Genomic DNA, 25,578 nt, shown 5'->3' with positions numbered 1-25,578 from the left:
CTGTTTTCAATAAAGCAAGTTATTGCTCTGGATTTAAAAAAAAACGTTATAGATAAGATGGATGCAAATAACCAGCTGAACATAATTCTCTTTTTTTCCAGAAGCAGACCACAGAAACAAATTCTGATATGTATAATCAAGGATGACCTCAGAGCTATGCACACATACTAACATAACACATCAGAATAAGCACATGAGATATTAAGCTGCAATGTACTTGGCAATTTTATTTTTACTGAGCCTAATTATTAACAAGGATTTATCATCAATATTGATCAGATTAAAACTCTGTCTTTATGGTAAAATTCTTACAAAAGCATGTTCTGAGATGCCAGTCTGTAAACTAAGGAGGCATTTGACCACCATGTTTTTTCCTATGTACTATTGTGCTATTGGGACACAACATCAGCTCTGCAGCAAAAACTTAAATGCTGAAATATTTTAGAAGTTATTTATATTAACTGCTATGTGTTCTGGTAGAGATCCTATTGAAAATCCATGTTCTCCAGTAAACCTGAAAACTCAAACCACTTGTATGGGATTCATGTCCTCTTCTACTCTAGATTTTTTGTTAAAATACTACAGGAAGCAGAGCAATTCATTAATTTATTTATTTTTGCCAAATCGTGGTTGCTTGATGACTTGTGTCAAATGACAAGCCGGTCTCTGTCCCGTTCATTGTGAACAGGTGTTCTAATTACCAAACCTCCACCATATTTGACACCGTTATTAGCCGTCTCAGTTGAGGAACAAAGGATTGATTGGGTAGGGGTATAGAACTAGCCTTTCATTGCTGTGGGGAAGCACCTAAAGGTCAAGGTTAATATACATTAGTGGGGGGTAGTATTGCCCATTGCCTATGCTGTTCTTGTGCTATTAATCAATGAAACACTTTATGAGCTACCTATGTTGGGAGTTCTAATTACACAATTGCTTTGAGTTTTTTTCTGTACTATATGAAAAACTGGCAGTACTTTTTGATATTCCTAACAAGAACAACAAATCTCCAGCAAAAATAGCAACATCTTGTATTCATTTTATATCCTCAAATATATCCTGTACCAAATAAAAGAAGGTACACATCCTTCAATCAAAATAACATAGAAAAATGCTTATGACATGAAATACAGCAGAACACATGCATATGAGTTCAACGAGATTGAATATTTGACTGGCCAGTAAAAAGTGAAAACACTTACAGCAAATAGTCTTCCCTGTCACTGGACCCATTTTGTTCTTGCCACATAAGGTCCACCTGCTGCTACTACCATTCTGATTTTATATTCTTGGAGGGTTTATAACAAGATTCTAATGCATAACTGATAAAAGGGCACTAGTCTCATCAGTTTCATTTGAGATCAGAATATTGCCAACATAATCACACAGCGAAGTCACATTATTATAAAAGTGCATCAGCATCTTCATTATTTATACACTTATTTTCAGTGGTCTACAGGACATACAAATGAAACATTCTAGTATGAAATATGATTATGGTAACTCAATATGGAATGAATTTTCTCCAAACTATTTTTTTTCCTATTATGTGAATGTAAAATAAATATGGGTCTGATAGTCAGTCAGTGAGCTGGAACTATACCAATTTGTATCAGCTAAGGGTTCAACACTATATATTCATTTATAGATCCTAGTCACACTCAGACCCTTCTGTGACTTATTAATGGTTTTGATTTAGAAATGAAGCTTTGATGTAATTATATAGTCACATGGAATTCATCCAATATACATATTTAATGTAAATTATTGCTTCCTGATTTTCACAGAAGACCTCTGATTAGATTATCTGGTGTTTCCATATTGTACTTGAAGCTGGATTGCGAGGAGAGAGAAGTATATGTAAGCCACCTTTGCAATTTCCTGACTCTGCCCAGTAAGAAACAAATACGGACTTCATTATAATTGCAGAGGAACAGAGACAGCTATTACCCTGCCTGAGGTCTCAGAGAATTGTTCCAGCAGTTGAGCTAAACAATGTCCTGACTATCTCCTTAGCAAAAGAAATGGAATGAGTTGGCATAAGCTACTATACCAACGCAAAACTCTCCAGAGATGCCCTTTTCACAATGTGAAACCTCAAAGGGCTGCACTAAGAAAACCAGCTGTAGTGGAGCTGAAAGTTTGACCTCTGGACTCCAGCACTGTGCTCGTTTTATGTGTGTGTGACTCCCACTGACACCAACTGAAGAGTCCAGCACATGAGGAGAGCAGAATATCAGACAAAAAAAATGTACTATGTGAATCTGAGAACAGAGTATTATTCTCTTGTGTCAAATTATTGCTCCATCTGGTAACATTAAGTGAATACAAGTGGCTATTAGAGCTGAATCAATAAATTGAAACAATTTGTTTTGTGAGTTATTTTACTTTTTCACTTCAAAGAATGCCCGTGACTCTATTACAACTTCTTTAAGTATATTCCAGAAAGCTTTGAAGGATTTTTGTTTGTTTGTTTATTTGTTTGTAAGTTACATGTGATTGCTCATATACATCACACTGCTCTGTTACTTTTCCCTGGAGAGGACTTCTAATAGAGTTGGGATAAAAGAATGCTGCAGCTGACAGTAGAATTTAGTTGCTTCAATTGTTTTGGAACATATAGTGAGCTAATCATTGTTACCTTTGTTAGTAATTTTGGATTCTGAAGGTACACTTCTTTTCTTTCAGAGAATGCACTGTAAGCCTTCTCTATTACCTGGGAAATAATTAAAAAAGGAAGAGCAAAACAATGCCAATGTTCAGAAGATCAGTCTCCCTCAAAGAATGGATTTCGATCAGTCAAAAAGGTTGTATGAACCATCAAGTTTTAAAATGTATCAATGATTTTGGATTTAAAAAAAGGAGCTCTACATCAAATGCTTTAGATTATAAGGCATATTTTGCTCATATGTTCTCTTCAAAACATGATTTACAGCTCTGCTTCCATTACATCTGCTTCATACCTTTCCTTGATGACGCTAACGTTAGTAGAGACAGCACAACTCTTGTAACACTGATGAGAACCTAGCTATTCCAGGTGACTCATAAGCACCAAAAAGTGCCTTATAGTCAAATTCAAACAGACCTGCCTTGTAGGATAAGAACAAGATGAGGCATTCTTTAAAAATCAAAATATTATCACTTCAGATTAGTGTTTAAAATAGTAATTTAATTATTGCAGACTCACCTTGCATTTCTAGGACTGGCTGTTGTCAAATTAGTTAATGCTGTCACTACAGCTTCTTTTACCTCTTCATTATCACTGCTTAGCAACTGTACTAGGTGAGGAATCCCTTTGAAAGAAATAATTACATATATGAACATATAAATAAACCATGGCAATCTGCAAAATTGTAATATTCTCCTTATAAACAGAAAATAAACACAAATTCACATTTCATCCTTTCCCACCTTACTTACCCTGGAGTCCAAGGACACATTTACTGTCTATATTATCACACATGGCAGAAATGGCTTGGGAAGCAGCAATTTTAACTTCATCATTGTTAGTTTCCAAAAGGCTTAGGAGAAATTTCTCAACCTCTTCCCAATGTAAGATTTTTCGTATTTCAGCTTTAAATGAGAAATAACAATAGCATTAATCTGCACTTGTTTTCCAAATCGGTGAAAGAACATTAATTTCATTTCATTTAGTTGTTGAAAATATTTTGGTAACAGAGGCACCAGCCAGTAAGAAATATGCACAAAGGACCTGAGCCAAATCCCCTCATAAAACATCCTGAGTTGGAAGGGATACGCAAGGATCATCCAAAATCCAGCTCCTGGATTAGGCTTCACTGAACTCTGAACCAAGCCCAAATAATGACTATTAAACACACTATAAACATACATAGCCCAAAAGAATGCAAAATTTGTTCTCAGCAAGACTTTAAAACCACAGAATGCATACAGGCTTGATGGAAACGGCTTTTCCAAAGCAACAGATCATACTTATTCAGGATCGTGCTGAACTTCAGTTTATGCTAACAAAGTCCAAATGCATAAAACTGAAGAACATACCAGTAAAGGTACAATTGAACTTGGTGAAATACCACTCAATGTATTAAAATAGCAAAAAAAAAAAAAGGCAAAGAGCATTAAAAAAAAAAAATTCCACCCACGTTGCAGAGAATTTGAATTTTGTAGTTTAGCAGTGTTCACTGCTGACCTACACTGCACTGAACGGCAGCAGCTGCAGAAGGAGAGATGCTCCTTCCTCTGCACAAATAACAACACACAGCACCCACAAAGTATCTACAGACATCGGTATGTAGATACCAATAAACTGATAAACTCCCTCATCTCGAAACTGATGAGCTCAGAAATGCAGGTGTTTCTTAGAAAGATCCCTGAAAGAAACTTTCTCATGCAGAAAGGCGCTGGAGAGCACGGAAGCTCTACAGTGAGAGTCAATAAACATTTAACCATATGCATAATTTAAACCAGACTAATTGCATGCTGGAAGTTATATCTACATAGCAGAATTTGGAATATATTAAAGAATTTCAGGAACTGAGAAGTCAGTGAGACTTCAAAATATTTAGAAATTTTACCACTGCGTGCTATCATTCTGAGGGATCACTCCCTTGTTTGGATTGTTGTCCCCAAAAAAAAATTTAAAGGGAAAAAAATATTTAAAGTATTCTTTTAGATAAATCTGATTCTGTAGTGAATAAAAGTAAACAAATACAAGTCCGCAAAGTCAATGAAAAGCAAGTTTGATCGAAAATGTAATAAGAGCAGAAATTACTCAAAGCATGGAGATGAGACAGGTGCAGTCAATTTCTTCTCTTCAGCTCAGTTTTAAACATTTTGGAATCCTCAGATACGCAAATGAAATCTCAAAGATGCCACAAATAAAACAGAGAGGATTTTAAGTGTCAGCAGAACTTTGGCCACAACCTTGATGGCTATCAGCCAGCTCTCAAGAGAAGGCCTCAGTTGGGATGAGAGACTGTTTTGACAAGTTGTCAAGTATGTCACTGGCCTATTACTTGCCAAGGTAGTCCATAATCCCTAATAATGATCTCTAGAGGTTCTTCATGCCTCAGTAATTTGTTTATTGTACAGCAAGTTACTTATTTATTTACAGATTTTCTTAAAAAGAATTCTTGCTTCTAAAAGCAGCTATGATGATGGGTAAGCATTTATTTTAAAGATAATTTATTCCTATACTAAATAATAATATGAATAAATAATTTGAATGAGTGAAAATAGTAATTTAAAATACTTTAAACAGAAAAATCATTTTATAATAATGTAAAAAAAATCTTGAAATTGAATTTATGATAAAGAGAATGTATATATATGTATGTATGTATATTTATGTAGCTAGATCAATGAAAATTATTAATATTTCAAAATCCAGGTGCCAATTCTATTTAAGGGATGAACATTTTCTGCTGATCCTCTCTCTTTGTGTATGAGTTGTTTGCTTTGTGTCCTTTACTACAGACTAGAATGCACAAGTGAAAAGCATAGTTTATGCTGAAGTATTTCGTATGTCAGTGCCAACACCAATTATACAGTGATTAATTTCTTGAACCCTAATTAATTTTAATTTGATTTAACATGAAGGAAAATCAAGCACACACAACTCAAAGAGTTTGGAGTATCAACCGTTCTGTCCAGATTTTAATAGATTGACCCCATGGTGAGACAATCTTTATTTTTCAATATATTTTCCTATTTCCCCCTCTTACCCCACAATCATGATCTGAGTTCTACTGATTACTTTTCAGGTCACTGTCATCACCTTATGGAATTATTTATACCAATTTCAAATTTAAAAAAGTTAATGCTAATCTCTGGATGAGATAATACAGAAAAACAAAGATCTGTATTATGAAATGCATTTGTTAATCAGGCTACAGAGCATGTTTAGCGTCCTTCCTTTTGACCATGAGATACATTGAGATACACAGAAAGAATGTGGAGAGCTTCAAACCAGAAGTTTGGCAGAGTAAGCGTGATCATCACTTTCTCCATATACATGCCACACGTGTTGCTGGTGTGTCTGGCATTGTCAGGAGAAAATCAGGCTCTCCTTAATCAACAGTCCAGATAATCCACTCACAGACATTCAATAATTTATAGCATTACATTACAATTTAGCATTCTGAAATGACTGCATTATTTGGTGGGCAAGGCAGGAATTGCAGTACAATTCACCACTGTAATTCTGAGCACACAAAACAAAATAATCAATAAATTAATAAAATAAATTCAAAAGTATGTTACAGAACAAAAAAAATCAGGACAAAGGCATCATGATTATGCATAGAAATATGACCCATTTTAATGTACTTAAACAGAGCAGCATCCTAAAGATGCTATTTAAAGTTAAATATCATGTTTATACCACGTAATTTATTCTGATACTGAGAATAACTCTTAAGGGATAAATATATCTTATAACAACAACACCAAGTTACAAGAGTCCCTTTCCAAAGGGTTGAAAGGGGCATAAAACTGCTTGCTATGATCACATCTATCAGGAAAAAAAAAACCAATCCAAAACCAAATTCCATCTGTCAACAACAATAATTTCAATAACAGATACTGTTGTATACTCAGCTGCCAGGATTAAAAAACAGCTAGATACATGTTCTGTCATGGCAGAAGTACATTTTTCATTCCAATTAAAAACAGTATTTTTTTACCCAAGTAAATAGGAAATGTTGGTAAATTGCAACCATGATTATCAAACCCGAAGAATGTGGGTATAGCTATAGCAAATTTAATGAAAAAGTCACTACAGAACTAAGAGCTGTGTTGTATTATACTGGATTACCATCAAGGCAAGTACGAGTACAGTATACTTTAATGTTGCATTTTGGATAGGCTGTTTAGTATGCTTACAACCAGAATCCAATCAAAAAACAAAAACTGAAAATATTTCCGTTTCCTTTTTGCACTTAGGCTGTTTCTTATACTGGCCTTTTCTTTTCACTGCAAGGCTGACTTTAGACCAGTATCTTTAGGTAGCTGAAAGATTTTCAGTGCTTTTGGGGACTACATTGAGCAGCAAGTTTTCTGGACTGTGGTATTTTCCACTGCATCAGGACAAGAAGTTTCCTGTTGTCAACTGGGTGTCACCAAAATTCTACATCTTGAAAGCAAATATTTTAAATCTCCTTTTGATGTATTTTCCCAGCTTGCTCCATCCATACTAGCTGTCATAGGCTGAAGAAGAGAGCAAACCTTTATAATGAAACCTCATTGACTCCATTTGTAAAGAAGCATGACAAGAAGATGCATCTTCACTGACGGTAACATCCCATGATATAAGATCATAGGCAGTACTGTAATATATTATGTGTGGTTCTTGCAACCGTGCTTTAAAAATGTGCTCAGACATGCTTCTACTAACAGCTGCTAAAATATTAGGCCACAAAAACTGAAAAAAAGTGTGAAAGAAGAAAAGAAGGCTATGCTTATTTGAAAATAAATATGATAAAGGAGGAAGATGCAGTAGAAAGCAGTGGGAGCAAATATAAATCTGCTTAGCATACAACTTACAAGCCTGTCACAGGACTATAAAAATGATCCTGACAGTCCTAAGTAGTGTAATAAAATAACAACACAGGAAAATACACAAAGAAAATACTGACATAAGAAGGTCCCTTCCTGTCTTTGATACCTGAACATTAATGAAAACAATTTTCAGTGACTCGCCAAGCTTCCAACAGATAATGACAAAAGCAAAGAAAAACCCACAGAATACTTGGACAGTCTTTCTGTGTATCATTTTCAATCCAAATAATTACAAATATTCAGGATATCAAACTAAGCAAGGTGAGAAAAGAATCAGAAAGATAGCATGGGGGGAGATGAAAGGAGGTCTGAAATATGGCAGAAAGGAGAGATTATTTTATCCATGTATTAAATTAAATGACCTATTTTTAAAATACACATTAATCCACAATTCAACCACAAGGTGCCAGAATTATGAATGAAATATTTAAATTCTACTGTCATAAAAATCCATTCACAGAAGTAAAATCTATAGTCAGAAGTATGTTATTAGTTACATTGCATTTTATTATACAACACTACTTGGCACATGTTGCAACTCAGTAGCCAATGTATGGAAGGAATTTCAAATGTAGTTTGATTAAAAGAGCATCCTTGTCGGCATAAATGATGAGCATGTTCTGCCTAATTTAGAATTCATCAGTGAATTAAAGAAAAGTATATAAAAAAGAACTATAGGATGAATAATTATAAAAAGATTACAATGAAACTATTTAACTCCCCTGGGAATATTAATCTGCAAGCCATTTGAAAGGTTTCCTTTCATGCCTCTGTTAAAGGAATTTGTATTTGAAATTGCCTGACATTTAGAAGAGCAGTTGAATGCAAAAGGAAGTCAGCTTCCAATGAAGTCTTAACAGATAGAGGCAGAAACAGTGCCAGCAAAGGTGGCTTAAGATGGCAGTCAGCTGGCATCACTCAACAAAAGACAAGGATCATATTTTCAGAGCTTCATTTCCCTTTGAGGACAGCATTTTACAAGAATGTACTAAAGTAAAATAATAAAGATAAATTGAAAATAAATTGAGGCAAAACCATAATATTTTCAAATACACACACACACACATACACACACACACACACACACACACACACACACACCTATATATATATATAATCTCCTAGCTTCCAGTTACTGCTCTGATTGGCAAGACTCATCACTGTAATTAATTCTTGCCAGTGCTTTCCTCAACACCAGTACTACCCTCAACCAGAGAAGATGGCCTCATTCTGGATAAAAATTTACTTCATAAACAATTTCACATCCATGGATTATTGAAAAGTCACATACAGTCATAAGCTGCCTTGGTAATTGCCTTTGCTGCATTCTTCTGAATATCAGGAACAGTAGAGACTTCTAAAAATGAAATTAGTTTTTTAAGACCTCCTGTCAGCTGAATCTGTTGCAGAGTATGCACATCTTCAAGGCAATTTCCCAACACAGCAAGAGTTTCGATATGTAGATCGCTGAGTTCCTAATAAAAATTAAAAACAAAACAACAACAAAAAAACCAAAAAACCAACCAAACAAACAAACAAAAAACAAACAAACAAAAAAACAAACAACCTTGAAATCAGGACTAAAATACTAAAATATCTTAGGCTTTAAAGTTCAAAGGATAATTGTTGCAACTTCCTTTTGGACATTCTATTCATACTGCAAAGTACATATTTACAAATTCATATTTTCATATAATTTATTTGATGATGACTTAGGATTCAACACAATTTATTAAAAATAGTAAAACCCCCAGAAGTTTTTAATTTACATCAAAGCGGGGTAGGCAGGTACTCAGAATGAGCCTGTGATCTTAATACTTAAAAAACTTCACTAATATCTCTATGCATTATATTTCCATTGTGACACCTGAACTCCAGAAGCACTGAGTCTCATAATAACATAAACAATGATAGGAAATTGTGTCTAAAGCCATTATATAAAGTAAACTCAATTCAAAAATTTAATAATAAACACTTTGGGAAATGTCTTTGCTTCTTTTCTTAGTAAGCTAGATATCCTAGCTTATCCTATTTCTACCAAAGATCCCTCCAAGTAAGTAACTCTTTGTTCTTATATCTCTCTTCCATAAAATAAGTATTATTTCTCATTAGTCATACAAACATCAGCACCAAGAACAAAAAAACTTTTAAGGCAAGTAAACCGTACATTGTTTTCCAGAATATTCAGAAGGCAATCTAATCCCTTATTTTCTCCCAGTAATATCCTGGTTTCTCTGTCTTTGCTAATTACTTCTAAGGTTTGAAGGGCCAATGACTGAATGACAGGATATTCAGATTCCAGTAGGCCCAGCAAGGGTGGAATTACATTCAGTTCACGAACTGCAGCACGGTTTTGAAAATCCTGCAGTAAAATATTCCAACAAAGAATGTTAGTGATATAGAATACAACAATACATCAATTTCTCACTTTGCAAAAAGAACACCAAAAATCTAATTTCAGACATTAAAAAATGAGTCAATACTGCAGAGCTTCCACTTCTGCAGTCTTCTTTCCTTTAAGCTAAGAATCAAACTGAATATAATCAAGCCCCAAGAACCTGAAATTCTAGGGGTTTGCATGATTGAAGTACACTCCACAAGATCTAGTCCTGTATAAAAAAGCCTATTCACTCTTGATTTTACCATATTTGCCTCAACATAAATGTTTCTTTTAGAAAGTTTTGAAATTTAATTTCACCGTTTTTATTTACCTCAGTGGGAGGAAGACAGTTTTTTGCACTCTGCTGCTGTTGCCTGGTTATATCTTCTTTTGTTTTAGTAATTATAAAATGACAATTTAAAATTTCAACTTTAAACAGTGAATGTGCAGCTTAATAAAAAGACAGTAGTTGATTATATTAAAAAAGAAAATAAATAAATAAATTACAATTTGCTTTTAAATAGCTTATTGCACATGTGCAGCATGCAATTATCCTTATCAATATAAGCAAGCACCAGGTGCAGTTATCCAGATATACCCTGCAACAAAGACAGCGAGATAGTAAAAAAGGAGAAAGAGTAAAATGTGATTCTGAATAGACATGCTCTGATGCCCCAAAAGAGATAGAGTTATAAACTGAATTCATTACTGAATTGATTCGCTTAAGCCATGGGAAAGAACTGCCATACAAATGCACCATTCTTTAGCTAAGCAGCATATGGATGACATTAGTGGAGTAGCCAATAACAAATCTATTCCTCCCAGTATGGAAAGTAGCTGTTGACAGCATTCACCTATCATTAAAAAGATGTTCCAATTTGTGCTATGGACTTGCCAGTCAAAACAAAAACAATGCAATTGGTAGTTCTTTAATTTAGAGGTTAATTCCAACCTTTTGGATAGACAGATTACAACTCTCATTACTAAGATTAACATTTTTCAACTAAGACAGAAGGCAAATTATTATTTAGTGTTAAAAATCTGAACCTCATACTGATTTTACTTTTACTGCAGTACACCAAAGACAACTGCATTAAGTTCAACAGAATTAAAATAACTAATGAAAATAACTAATTTAACATTTAGGGACTCAGGTGCAAGGACTCAATGTTCCAAAAACATCCATGAACACTGTGGAGTAAAGGAAGCAAATATTTTAAAATTACACACAGCAATATTTTAAAATAATGTCAGGGGTGGGGTTGCAAATGCTTATCTGCCTCTGAAGTTTAGGACAACAAACAAGACCAAACTTCACCTGTACCAAAAGGTAGATACACTCCAGTGAATTCTTCTTAACATCAGGATCAGGGCTACCTAGCAGTCTGATAAGTGGTTCTAAACCACCTTGCTCAAATATTTTTACTTTAGTAGTATATTCAACAGCCATATGTGCTAGACAAAGAGTAGCAAACTCATGGATAACTACATCTTCTGTGGGAAAAAAAAAATAAACATTTTAATTAAGTTTTATTCAGCACAGAATATTTTCACTAATTCAGTAGTTTAAAGCATTATTTGAAGTCAATAAATAATAGCTGTTAAACATGCCCAATGTGTCCATAAACATCTTGTTACATCTGTACAACACAAAACACTATTCAGAAAGCTACAGAGCTACTCCTATGAAAGCATTTACCTATTTAACATATACTAAGAAAAATCACGTTACAGGGTAGATTTTATTAAATTGTCTGATAAAATGGCAATCATCAATTATTTCTGACTGTACTTTTGCACAAGGAATGAATACTATAAGGTACCTTCTGGAGCCAGCTGTGATATAAGTGAATTTGTGACATCCAGTTCCCTCAGTAACTTCCTGACATCATCTACAACGAAGTAAATACAAATATGTAGTCTTCTGTTTGGTGGTGTTGACTGAGTAAAGAAACAGAATCTGCTCCAAGCAAAATTTACTTATGGTTATCCCCTGAGTGACAAAAAGACCTGACTGTGAAAGGCACACAACTAAAGTTAGATGAAGATAATAATGGGCCCAGAAAAAAAAGCAGAGACTTTCAAGGTGCAGATGACATCATTTGACATTTGATACACATGAAGTTCCTCTATATTTCATTGAAACTTTATTCAAAATACTTGCATCTAGCAAGTTCTGATTAAATATTGCATGATTTTAGTTGCCAAAGAAGTCATACACCAATAGTTAAAATTATTTGTGGTTAAAATTATCAAATTAAAAGCAATCCTTCTGTTATTTAGTTTTCAAGCCATCACTTTGCAATTTTATGCTAACACCAGTCCACACAGCAAATGGAAAACATGAATTACACAGGTCTTACTAAAATCACAGTAAAGTCTTTCAGACTGCATTTCTAATGTGGTCAATGGCAAAGTAGCAAAACTCTAACCCTTGGACAGAAAAATCAAATAATATTTTTTGGGACAGACTTCATGTGATTCTACAGGACTGTGTTGCTATTATCAACATATTCAATATGTTGAAATGTGAGAAAAAAAGGTATGAGTTTAATTTACTTTTAAATAAAAAAACAATTAAGATGTGAATATAAATGGGAGATATTTGTTCATTCAAATCCATGTTTGTACAGCACCACTGACAATATGCTAATGCCAAATTAAAAGTAATCTAAGTGGGTAAGGTCCAGTGCAGCATGACAAGCAGGTAGCAGCTGATTAAAAGACTTAGAGTGTGGTTGGGATATGCTCATGGAAGACAACTGGGTAAAATATTCACTAAATGAAGACCTGTTTAATTACATTACTCAGATATAGGTCTATACAGCACTATAAAAATAACAGGCACTGAAACTCAACCTTACATCACTTCATTCCGGGCCATTAATATATGATTTTTTCACATTATCAACCTCCTGATTTTATAACCACGCACTGAAAAATAGTAAAACCTTGAGACTCTTACTATTAGAAGCCATGATGCCAAATACCATGACGGCATTTCTGCGTACAAGCGGATCTTCATGTGAGAGGAGCTTATAAAGATGTTCCAATGCTCCAAGACCAAGAAGTGTCACTTTGTTTTCATCACCTGAAAAGGAACTGGGTTAAAAGCCCAAGAAAAAGGCCAGCAACCTCACAGTTCTAATGAAGCAAGGTAAAACCACTACCAATATTTTATTGACCAGTAGAATCAAAGAACAGAGGCCTGACAGGTCCTTTGAAGATCATCTGATTTACACCCCTAATAAATATGTGTCAAATAGTTTCAAGGATTAATAGTATCTCAGATTAATTCACATTTTTCAAGCAAAGAATGCTTCTGTCTATTGGACACTCTACTCATTTGTTGGAAACTGAAGTGGAAGTACAAAAGAAAGCTTTCTACTTAGCAAACTACAGGTGAAAAGTGTCAGGTGAACGCATTTTATTTTCCTCCTTTCTTGCCTCCCAATTGCATTTTCCTCCACATAACATTTCACTAATTCTGTGAATCTTTACTGTCCCTTAAGGGAAGCAACTACCAGGATTTGTATCATTAATTCCTACCTGAGATTTCTGCCACCTGAGAATGAAGTGCTTTGCTGAATAGGTGCTGGACATACAAATAACAGAGGAGTTTAGAGTGATTACAGCCTTCTGTTCCTGCTCACACAAAACACACACAAACCCCAAGAAACAAAATCCCAATCCTACTCCTATTCTCAGTTCCCACAACAGCTTTATAAATAATTTTCAAATGAACCACGCCTGCCCTTCCTGGCTACAAGTGAGAAATGTGAGAGGAAACTGGAGATCTATGCTCATTCTCTGGCCAAGACATGATTAAAATGGAGGAAGTATTATTTATTATGGGACTTTATTTGCTAGCAACACTCCAAAAAATAGATTAACTGCAATTAATTAACTGAAAACAACTCCTTCTCTTGTGCCACACCGCAAAGTTACAGTCTAGTCTTCTGGAAGATTATGGGAATATCTACATTAGTAATTTAAAGGATTATTCTTTTAGTATAAACATGAAAGACGTAACACATCTAACCTCCTGCACTGTGGCATATTTTACTGTGGATAGGAGGGAAGGAGCCAGCAAGACTTTATGGATCGTAGCTGTCTCCCAACAGTCCACATTGTCTCTTCACATATTCAGAATTTGATCTCATGCTCTCAACCAAGCTTGCCATATTAAGCAGAAACTAAATATCTTTCAGAACCCAGTGACCCCTAGCCAGTTGTCAAAGACTTCAGCTCTTCTCTCACAGTTTCATCAGTGTTTATCAGTATAATAATCAGCATATAAATGCATATTTTTTAAAGAAGACACAAATTAAATGGAAATTAAAATTAAACCAGATTAATCAGAGCAAGAATACTACTGGTGTATGCCAATGTAAGTGGCTAACATCAAATAACATGGAATAAGTAGGAGACAACTTAGGAAATTATGTGCTCCATAAATTTGAGCCTTTGTTATACAGTTGTCTCCTGAGCACCTTGAACATGATGTTTAGCTATAGATTATACAGGGACCTTTGGAAGATTTGGAATCTTGGAGACTTGTAAGATTCCCAACTCATACAGAAATACGCTTGATAAAGGAGGCTGAGCAACCTCTAAAAAATCACCTGCACAGAAATACTGACACAACAACTTTGTGTAAAAATAACAGAAAAAGGCTACAAAGTTCTTGTTACTGAAAACTGAATATTAAAATTACTACACTGGTACAGATGTTTCAAACTCCAACATAAAGAATTAAAAGAACATAAAAGAATTCTTTCTCAACTGCAGATCTGTTGCTTATAAAAACCCTTATCTGTCTTATATTTAAAACGAGCGCTATTAAACAGTAAATATAAAATTCTCCAACAAAATTATAAAAGTTTCCTTCATGCAAACTATAAGACTTCTTTATTACTGCAACTACAGGTTGGATAGACATTTCAAAAAACCTCCTCAAACTTCAACAGATGCCTTTGAGGAGAAAGTAAGATTTCAATGCCAGGAAATGAAACAATTGTGAACTACTATCAAAATCTAAGCAGTGCAAAACAAAGCTCATTGCAAAAATACCAACCTTTTGATGCAAATTTATATAGAGCATCACATGCTTTGGCCAAAACTTCATTTTCAGGAGAACTAAGCATTAGCACAACTGTTGCTGGTGTTTTGCTTTCAATCAATAAAGGATCAAACTAAAAACAAAACAAAAGGGAAAGTTTGATTTATACTGAGTCTTCCTGTGTGCTGCAGTAGACACCCACATTTCATTAAAAATAAAATAAAATCTTGTTTGATATCTACACTGAATTAGAAATGTTAATGAGTTACTGTTTCCTTGAAAAAGTCCAATTTTTAAAATAATAATTGGAGTCATTGTTGAAAAATTAGAAAGAATAATTGACTTCCAAATAAATATAACTATGATTTTATCACATATGAAGATTTTGGGAAAACCTTCATGCTTCCCTGCAAATCTAGAAAGTTTTGAAGGTAACAAGCTATGTAGTTGTTATACAAGTAAGAATGTAAGAGCATTCTGAGACTTCAGAACTAGACAAGAGAAGTTTTTTTTGAGCAGCTGTACACAGAGCCCGTGGACTCAGCAGGTGTACAAGGAAGAGGATCTGGTTACTCTGTAGCAATATCACTTTGTGGCTGCTTGAAAAATAAAAGAACACTTTCTGTGCCTTTGTCAGCTCAGTTCACCAGCTCACCATGATCCTCTACTAGATGAAGTACTTCCAAGATATAATTCCTGCTCACCCAGCCAGAAATGATACAAAGGTTTCATTTCCATTTCTGAGCTCTCTCATGCAGAATGAAATCTTCCAACAAATGGGACAGTTTTCACCCTCTTAATAGACTGCTTAGGACTAACATCACTTGAGCAAGGGAATCCTCTAAAAAAGCCTTTTGTTTCCCAAGAAGACTCAAGGAATTCTGAAAATTTTACTCATTAAAAAGTTTTAAGCTTCCTTGTATTTAAAGTAATTGCTTAGTATGGAAAAACTGTCTTCTATCCTCACACTTCAGGCCTATACAGTATCTGTGTTACATGCAGAAACTACTAGATACTGGAGTCATGCAGTTTCTCAAAAACAATGTATTTATCTTTAAAATACAGCAGATTACAAGATAGCAATACAAATTAATTTATAATACTATTACAATATATATACATATATATTTACAAATGTCAAGCATTTGTTTTACTTCATTAAACAAACTTCTAATAGCTACATCAGAGGCACATGTTGAACAATCAAGGTATGGAGATATATACAAATCAGTTGTCAGCAAGGAAATTTTGGGGAGCAAATCTTAAAAAAATTACAAGTGTGCTAGAAGAAAAATGAACACAGAGAAAGGTTTTCTCCCTTCTCTGACTTGCCTACTGTACCATAAGTCATTTTGCCTAATAATGACTCCCCAATGGGAATAAAATCAAATAGTAGCACAGAGGTGCAAGGATGGGCCTAAAATGATGGAATCATTTATAGGAATTTTCTTTTTGGATTGTAACTAGGCAAAACAATCCAGCTTATCACTGCTCATTTTACCTATGGGAGAATTTAGAGGTGATAGAAAGTCCCTTTAGCTTCTTCATACTTCTCTACTTCTTCACATTTGGGTCTTTGCATGGACAGAACATGATCCTCAGGTAAGTGTTATTATTTAAACACAGACATAGCTCCTGAGTTTGATCAAATACTTGGTGATGGGATAAAACTCCAAGTTTTAGAAAAGCCTGGTAGTTCAGAGAAAAATAAACACCAATACTGATCTCAGATGAAGTTCAATAAGAAATAAAAGATTAAATAAGAGTTTTAAATCTCAGTTATTTACACATTGATGTAATACCAAAGTCAGAATTGCATTGCTCTGTTTTCAGCGTTTCTCATGTTTACAAGTAATTGTATAAACCCCAACTTGTGGCAAGCACATTTCTCTCTCTCTCAGGATTTTTCATAAAGGTACACAGAGAGAAAGAAAGAGAAAACAATTTCTATTTCTGCTCCTTGTTTTTCTCATGTGGAATGTGCTTGGGGAATTGTTTACCTGGGGTGATTGCTGGATTGGATTCTGGTGAGGATTGTTTGAGTCTGGTGGCCAATAGGATCCACCATTGTCTGGACTCTGGAGAACAGTGCCACGAGTTGTTGGTAGTTAGATATGGTAGTTAGAAAAAGTAGCATGTAGTTTTAGTATCCTCCCTTATATAGTATATTAATGTATTATAGCATAGTTATAATAAAGAAATCATTCAGACTGCTGAACTGGAGTCAGACATCATAATTCTTCCCATTGGGTTCACCTGCATTTTACAACACCTACTCAATGAAAATTCCTGGGATTTAATGACACGTTGGCACATGAGCACAGTGAAATTAGTCTAATCTCTACCCATTTCATTAGATATTAGATATGCTATTACCGTATGCAATATTCAATAGGCACTTTCCTATTAAAAGCACTTTTGTGCTTAAAACATAGTAAAAATAGTCACTGAAATCAATGTATCTTTAAGAATCAGAGGCCTGAGCAAGTGAATGATTGAGGAAGAGTTTCTTTACTGTGTGGTGACTGTGCACTGGAACAGGCTGCCCAGAGAGGCTGTTGAGTCTCCCTCACTGGAAATACCCAAGAACCATCTGGATGCAATCCTGTACAATGTGCTCTAGGATGACCCTGCTTAAGCAGGGAGGTTAGACCAGATGACCACTGTGGTCCCTTTCAACCTGACCCACTCTGTGATTTGCTGGGAGGTAACACTGTTCATCAAAACTATCATAGAACTGGTTATGACTTCTCCTTATCATTATGTCAGCATAGCTAGTGTTCCACCTTTTTGGTTTTTTTAATCCAAGACTTGCATCTAAATCTTAATACATCATTGCAGACTCTTCATGTAATGGCACATACAGGACATTATGTGCTAGAATAATATACTTGAAGTTAAAAACAACCTTGAAAAAACACAGAAATTAACTAGTTTATAAGCAACAACGCTTCCATAATTCAGTTTGTATTAAGAAAACAGCAAGTTAAATGAAAAAGAAAGCTGTAACGTGTCTTTGATCTTGAATTTTGTGTACGTTTCACCTCAAAGCCATTAGCAACTGAAGAGTATTTGGGGCTTGGTTTTGGTTTGGTGTTTTTTGGGGTTTTAAAAATTTCTTTTAGGTTTTTTTTTGGGGGGGGGTGTTTTGGTGCTTTGGGTTTTTTTTTATTCCATCAGCTTAATTTAGTTGCAATTTAATTTAATACAAAATATGTTTCCAATCAGACCAAAGACTCACCTAGTCCCACATCCTATCTCTGACAAGGGCCAGGTAAGAGGTGTGGGCAAGAGACTATTAAATTTTACTTATGTTCCCACTCAGATACCACCTCTGCAACCTAGAGAACTGGAAAGCCTAGGGATTTTATCTCTATGTTAAAAAAATCCAAGAAAAATTTGTTACATAATTTTTGAAGCCATCTGTATTTTTACATCCTTAATATTCTGAGACATATGTATCAAAGTTAAAGAGTCATAAAATAACTGTGCCTCTTCTTTGATTTAAAAATACCACCTGATAATTTTATTTATCCTCCACAGTTAATTCACTATAAGAAAAGGTGAAATAAATTACACTAATTTGCCTTCCCTGTATATTCATAATTTTGTAAGTTTCTGTAATACTCTTTGTTGCCGCAGGCCCCCAGCTGGGTAATAATTAGCATTGACTCCATGATTGCAGAAGGCTGATCAATTACTTTATTATATCATCCTATACTATATTATACTATAGCTCTTAAGAAACTCAGTAACCCCTACAGCCAGTTCGATACAGCCTTGACCTAATTGCTCAATCCATCCAAACACCATCCAGTGTCCAGTTAAGAAATCACCCTTTGGTAAACAGAACTCCATGGCACATTCCACATGTGCGCAACAGCAGGTGCAAGTGGAGATGAGAATTGTTTCTCATTCTTTCTTCTGATCTTCTCACAGCCTTCCCCAGGAAAATGCCTGGGAAAGTCTGTGCCTGCTCTCTGTGGCCAGAGAGCTGCTGCCACACGTCCTCACAGTGATTCCTTCTGGAAATGAAGAAACTTACTTCCTTTGATCTTTCCTGAAACAGAGGCCACCCTGTCTGTTTTTATTGTCTTTCTTAGTTCATTCTTTGTCTTCTTCAGCTATATATCTTTCTGTTATGCTCATTCTGTTGTCTTTCTACAGTTGAGCTCTACCTTTTTGAGATGGGACACCAGAACTATTAATGGCATTCATGTACATGTACACAGCATTTGCTAGTAACACAATGTTTTGTCTTTTATTTCTGGAATTTGAAATTTTGTACTTATTCACTTTCTCCTACTTAGGAACTGGATGCCATTTTCATGAAAATATCCACATTCATTCTGATACACTGGATGACACATTTGCAGAATAAAAACTCCATGACTGGCAACTTCTCCCCATTACGAAATCTGAACAATAACTTGTTTTCTCACCTTTGTTTCCTATTTTATAACCAGACATTATTGATAGGAGAGTAATTTCTTTTTACCTGTTCATGTTTATGAGAGTGAAAAGCCTGGTCTGAAAACTTTTGGAAAAGCTAAGCAACTGTATCAATCAGAACAACGTTATCCATTTGCTCACTGACCCCTCTAAAGAACTCAAGTAGATTTCATAGCTTAAAGTTTCCTCTACACAAGCACTATCGATTCTTCCCCATTGCTATGATATTTATCCATGGGTTTGGTTTTTTTTTTTTTTAAGAACTATTTCTACCAATTGACACAGCACAGAAGAAAAACTTCATGTCATTATTGCTGTATTTCCTTTCAAAAATGAAATTTTCTACTATCCATTCTTCTAGTACCACATTTTTAGATGTTAGCTATTTTTCATTTAGCACAAGACCTGGGTAAACACTTCTTATTCCTACTTGGTCAATTTTATCACATTTATTTTTGTGATTACCACATTGCTTTGTCTTTTGACACAACAATAAGTAATTGCACTTTTCTTTCATGACTGCAATCACCTAATAGTGTCCCCTCTAAAAAGCTTTATACATCTAATCAATTTGAAAAAGCTTTACTGCTAGTTTTTGTATCTTTGCTAGTTCTCTTCCAAAATATTTTGATGCAGGGTTACAGTGCTTTTACTTCTCATTTGGGAGTGGAAGCATTTTTTTGTTTTCCCATTTGGATGAAAATCCTACCTTTTGAAGGATGTATTTATCTGCTAATCATTCTATTGTTCAATCATGCTGTTTTTTCTTTATTTTTAATCCCTCAAATTTGATTTAAAGTCAGCTTTAACCTTTCGCCTCTCATAGAATCTTCAGAAGCACTACAGATATCTTCACTATTCTTAATCCCTTTTCCTTTACCTAGAAAAACAGATTTAGTAGATACCTGGATATGCGAATTATTTCAGTTCTATGAGTGTCTGATCTCCTGTACTAACAATAAATCCCAAGATATTCCACTGAATCATGAACAGTTGATATTAGAAGGCACCTCTGAAGATGATCTGGTCCAACTGCTCTGTTCAGAGCAGGGTGAGCTAGAGCTCAGGGCTAGTGCCCTGTCTGATTTTGAGTAACCCCAAGATGGAGACTCCACAAGCTTCCTGGACAACCTATGCCATGCTCCATCATTGTTAAGGTAAAAGAGGAATTTTTTTTTCTTATGATTAAATGGAAACCTCCTGCATTTCCATTTGTGCCTACTGCCTCTCATCTTTTTGTGGGGCACCACTGAGAAGAGCCTGGCCTGATTTCTTTATTTCTTCCCATCAGCAATTTCTACACTGACAAAACCCCTCCAAGCCTTTTCTCAAGACCGAGCAGTCCCAACTGTCAGTCTCTCCTCCTATGACAAATGCTCCAAGACTTTGCTCCAGTAAGGCCTTGTCTCTCTTGTACCAGAGAACACAGAACAGGATACAGCACTCCAGGTGTGGTCTCACTCACCAGTACTCAGTGAAAGATAAAGAGTCCCCTCTCTCAAGTTCCTGGCAACACTCTGCCTAATGCCCAGGATTTTGTTAGTTTTCTTTGTCCCAAGTTCCCATTTCTGGTGCATGTCCACCAGAATCACCAGGTTCTTTCCTGTAAAGCTGCTTTGCAGCTGGTCTTCACCCAGTCTGTACCGGATATTCTTCCCCCAGGTGCAGGAATTAGCCATTTCCCTTTATTGAACTTAATTAAATTCCCAATTTCCTATTTCACTAGCAAATTGTTGAGGTCCTTCTGAATGGCTGCACAACCATCTGGTCTGTCAATCACTCCTCTTTGTTTCATATCTTCCGCAAACTGGCTGGGGGTGCACTCTGTCCCATCATTCAGGTCACTAAGGAAGAGGCTGAACAGCATCTGCTCCAGAATCAACCCCTGGAGCACAACACGAATGCCTGAACTCTAACAGGATCTCATGCTGCTGATCACAACCCTCTGAGCCTGTCAGTTCAGCTACCTTTTGGTTCATTTACACTGTTTATCTCATCTGTACTTCACCAGTTTACCTATGAAGATGTTACAAGAGGCAGTATTGAAAGCCTCACTAAAGTCAAGTCAAATATATATTTAAACATTAATCAAAAGAAAGCATTTATGTGGAGACAATTTCAGGAGCTGCCTGTGCCAGTTGATACATTCCACTTTTTTTAACATCAGTCTTGTGAATGAAGCCATTTTCAAAAATACTCAGGTATCTATAGCTTTCTTTAAGTGATAACACTACAGTATTTTCTCTAGGGATAATCTTAGGCTCCCCTTTCAATGTCCATGACCTAGCTGATGACCAAATAATAGTATTGTCTAGACCAAACCTAATGTAGATATCATGTGAAAAGCTCCTATCAATCTATGTCAAAGTTAGCATATTTTATCTGCCTGAATTACTGTCTTAGGTCATTCATATAGAGATAGAGGCTCAAAGCAATGTTTTTCTTCTTGGAGACCAATTATCAGAACAGAGAATACTAAAAGACAAATTATGACAGGCAGTGAAAACAGAGTCCTCAAGAATACTTTCTGAAACATATAAACAGTGGCTAGGCTAAGAGATGTGTTTCCTACCTGTTCCTAGAAATCTATAAAAAATTAGTGGTCATCTGCAGTACCATATATTCTCAGAGCATTCCACATGCACAAAGGCCTTCTTTTATAAGCCCATCTACATTATCTCAAGGTTTCTTTTCTTGGACTTGACATTTTCATAAACAGATTATCAATCACAAGATAATAGCTAATACATCTTTTATTTTGTCTGCATCTCATTTCCTGCCATCTGAAACACACAGGTGAATTTTAAGGTTTTCAGATTTGATTTTACACCATCATTATGAACAAAATTCTTATTATGGTAAGATTTTCTTAATTAATGGTTACAATGATCTATTTTCATGTTTACTACTGTCTTGATATGCAACATTTCTTCTGCTACGACTGTCAGAATAGACATGCTAGCCTGAAGTACAATAAGGGTAAAAACTAAGCCAAAGCTGCAGATGCCATCTGGAATTCACGCTTTCCAATTCATTCCTTTTGATAGTTTTACTGACTTTTTCTGTGTATTCACAGCTTATTGTAGTACCCAGCATGCTGTAGCACCATTTTCTCTAGAAAATCTAGTTGTATATTTTGGATATAGAAATTGTGGTGCTGCATCTACTGATTTGCTAGCTATTTACTAAAGAAGCCAACTTTTATTGCTTAGCTCATCTGTATGACTTAAATGTGTTGTCATGTCAAACCTTTTCTTAGGCTGCAAAGATACTTAGTCTTAATTCTTCAGGCCTGTTTTAATTAGACTTATCCACATACAGCTTCTTTGTGACTCCTGGTTTTCTAGGTTATTTTATACAGATAGAAGTTATGTTGAGGTTTTATATAATTTCCTTTCAAAAGGATTTATTATCGATTGAAGGTTATGAACTACATTTGTAACATTCACCTCTCCACAGAACAGCTGGGTAAACCTGATGTCAACTGCTATGTCTCAGTGACATGGCTATTGGATATTACTGTCTTAGTCAAAACTATTTATGCTTATTTAATATTGAAACTGCAATGCAGTTTTTGCTAACTTTTCTGTGACCTTTGAAATAGCTCTTGCAGTACTGCAGCTCTTTACACATAAATCCATTGGGTTTTTTAAAACAGTGTACAGAACTTGGTATTTAGTGGGACTCTTTGAGGGAATGGGACTCCCTCTGTGGGACTCGAGGGCCCCATTTTCATTAATTTGGTTGTTATTTGACACAGAATTTATACTGTACTCTTTTCAATGTTTCTGTATTTCCTCTACTTATTTCTGAAGAAAACAATTAAATTAAAAAAAATTAATATATATTATATATATAATATATATACTATATATTATATATAGTAGAATATATATTATTATGTAATATATAATATATAATATATTATATATAATATATAATATATAATATATAATATATAATATGTGATATATATAAATATATGTTTTGAACAAATATCTTTTTGGGGGCCTCTTTATACTTTGTGAATTTATAGGAATTCTTGAAAAGTGTGCTAGTGTCAGACCCTTAACCTCTATATTTTGGAAAAAAAAGTCTCCCTATCACCATTATTCTATATTTGGCTTCAACTCTTGTACTTTTCACTGTATTTCCAATGACAACAGAAAAACCTAAACTGCCACTCAAGACTGTATATATTTGCAAAAGAGACAGAGTATGTAGTATTATTCAAAATATTTGTCAAATTTTGTATTCAGTAAAAAACCACAGATCCATCTAGGCTTTTAACTCTTGCATCCTTAAAGAAAGAGAATGTATTCACAGTTGAAAAGACAGGCAGATTTCAGGTTGCTCTTCTCCATGCTCCTTTGATTTTTACGAAGAGAAAGCTAACACTGTTCTTCAAATAAAAAGAAGCCTGGATTGTTTCATACATAACTGTTTGCAATGCCTGCCAAAGACAACAATCTCTACAAAGAACTACACATGCCCAGTCACTCTGGTTTGTATGCTGTCCAAGAAAAGCAGAAACAGAGACATCTTTAAAAGCCATTTTTAGAATAAAGTGGGTAAACCAGGAGAATAAGGAACTATGTAAGGACGGTAGAGCTGGACCTGTAATTGTGTAATGTTTATTTTATAGCACATAGCAGTTTATAAACTTACCACATCCTTGGGTGGAGACTCTGCTTCCTTCTTTACTTTTTTACCCATTCTAAAAACAAACAAACAAACAAAAAATAAAAGCAGGCAAACAAACTCCCTTCTGTGTTTTAGGAACCACTTTATCAGTGATTAAGGGAACCTTGTAAGACAGACTTTCTTATTCATTTGACCCACCAAATCAATCTGAAAATTTCTTTGACATAGTAATTTCTGTAAAGAAAGTAGTCCCTCTTTCTAACATTTGTACATGGTAAAATACATCTGTCAACAACATACATAGATAAAAAGGCCCCAGACAGCACAGGCTCAGGCTGTAATGTGGTACAAATACATAGAACATCCCTTTCTGTAAATTAGTTTTATCTTCATCTATAAATAATATATGGACTTGAAAGTCCTTTTAGGGTATTTCCTCTTGTTTGTCTATACATTCTATGTGGGCAATCATTCCATACAACCGCAGAATGTATAAATAAGTTCTGCCTTGAAAACATGGTTCAAATACAATTTGAATTCTCTGTTCATATTTCACAGGAGACAAAAATCAGATCTGCAGATATTAAGAAACAGTTCTGCACACTATAAATTTCATTGATTTAAAAAAGTTACATTTATTTACACACCGTGCAGCTTGTCTTATTTTTCTTTTTGTATTAGCACACATGCACATAACCAAGAAGACCTTCTCAGCTGAATCTAACAGCAGGTTCTGAAACATATGGATGTAATACCTCATGTGGACCTAATTTCATGTAGCTTGCAAAACTTCAGCAGAGCCTTCCAGTTAAGGTACAGGCAAAAGTAAAGGGCAACATGAGCCACTAGCACTAGCTATGCATAGAACATAATCCAAGTTATGCCAAACTTAAGTTTGTTTTAACACTGTGTAAAAGTGAAATGTGCACCGTTAGTACCCCTTGTTAATTCCTCGGTGAGACCACACATTCACCCTCAGCCAGAGTTTACTGAGAGCCTACCTCTGGTATAAGAGATTATTTTCTAGTGCAACATGAGCTGTAGCCTGGCTGCTTACAAAAGTCAAGGCTATTCCTTGTTGTTTTCAACAAAAATTTGCAGCTCTTCTTGAATCTTCCAGGTACTGCTCCTCTACCAATCTCTACAAATAAATTGTAACACAGCACTAATGAAAGCAGTTGATAAAGCACATCCTAAAAAAAGATCTGAAATTTAAAACTTCATAGGCAGGTCACTAATTACAGTTTTGAGAGGAAGATCCACACAACCAAAGACTTTTCAGCTCCAATCTGCTTTACCATTTTGCATCTCTACACACACACGTATTAACCACACACACAAATTCAGTGTTTCAGACAGCACAGCTTTGGCCAGAGACAAATTAATTTATATAAGAAAAAGCATAAGGACAAATTACTGACAGTATATTCAACAGGTGTAATGGACATACTACCTTCTGATTTATGCAGTTACTGTAGAAAGTAAGAATCATGCACACATGCAAGAA

General features: G+C 35.0%; 1 protein-coding gene across 4 annotated transcripts in view; it reads right to left on the bottom strand.

Annotated features, from left to right (window-relative positions):
• Positions 1-25,578, bottom strand: part of ARMC3 (armadillo repeat containing 3) — a 63,039-nt gene that overhangs the window by 27,709 nt on the left and 9,752 nt on the right. For 2 of the 4 annotated variants that reach the window (XM_068171370.1, XM_068171362.1), the window contains 9 exons: positions 24,096-24,144; positions 14,991-15,108; positions 12,879-13,004; positions 11,737-11,805; positions 11,232-11,407; positions 9,701-9,895; positions 8,825-9,008; positions 3,418-3,570; positions 3,185-3,290 (listed from right to left, as the gene is read on the bottom strand). In XM_068171370.1, coding sequence (XP_068027471.1) covers positions 3,185-3,290; positions 3,418-3,570; positions 8,825-9,008; positions 9,701-9,895; positions 11,232-11,407; positions 11,737-11,805; positions 12,879-13,004; positions 14,991-15,108; positions 24,096-24,143 — 1,175 coding nt within the window. In that variant the 5' untranslated portion in view covers position 24,144. Of the gene's footprint in view, positions 1-3,184; positions 3,291-3,417; positions 3,571-8,824; positions 9,009-9,700; positions 9,896-11,231; positions 11,408-11,736; positions 11,806-12,878; positions 13,005-14,990; positions 15,109-24,095; positions 24,146-25,578 lie in introns of all 4 variants that reach the window. The other 2 variants (XM_068171354.1, XM_068171377.1) reach the window with 2 other exon arrangements.

Source organism: Anomalospiza imberbis, chromosome 1, assembly GCF_031753505.1.
Source record: "Anomalospiza imberbis isolate Cuckoo-Finch-1a 21T00152 chromosome 1, ASM3175350v1, whole genome shotgun sequence".
NCBI lineage: Eukaryota > Metazoa > Chordata > Aves > Passeriformes > Viduidae > Anomalospiza > Anomalospiza imberbis.
The sequence above is the reverse complement of the archived record's forward strand: the minus strand, read 5'-3'. Positions and strand labels throughout refer to the sequence as shown.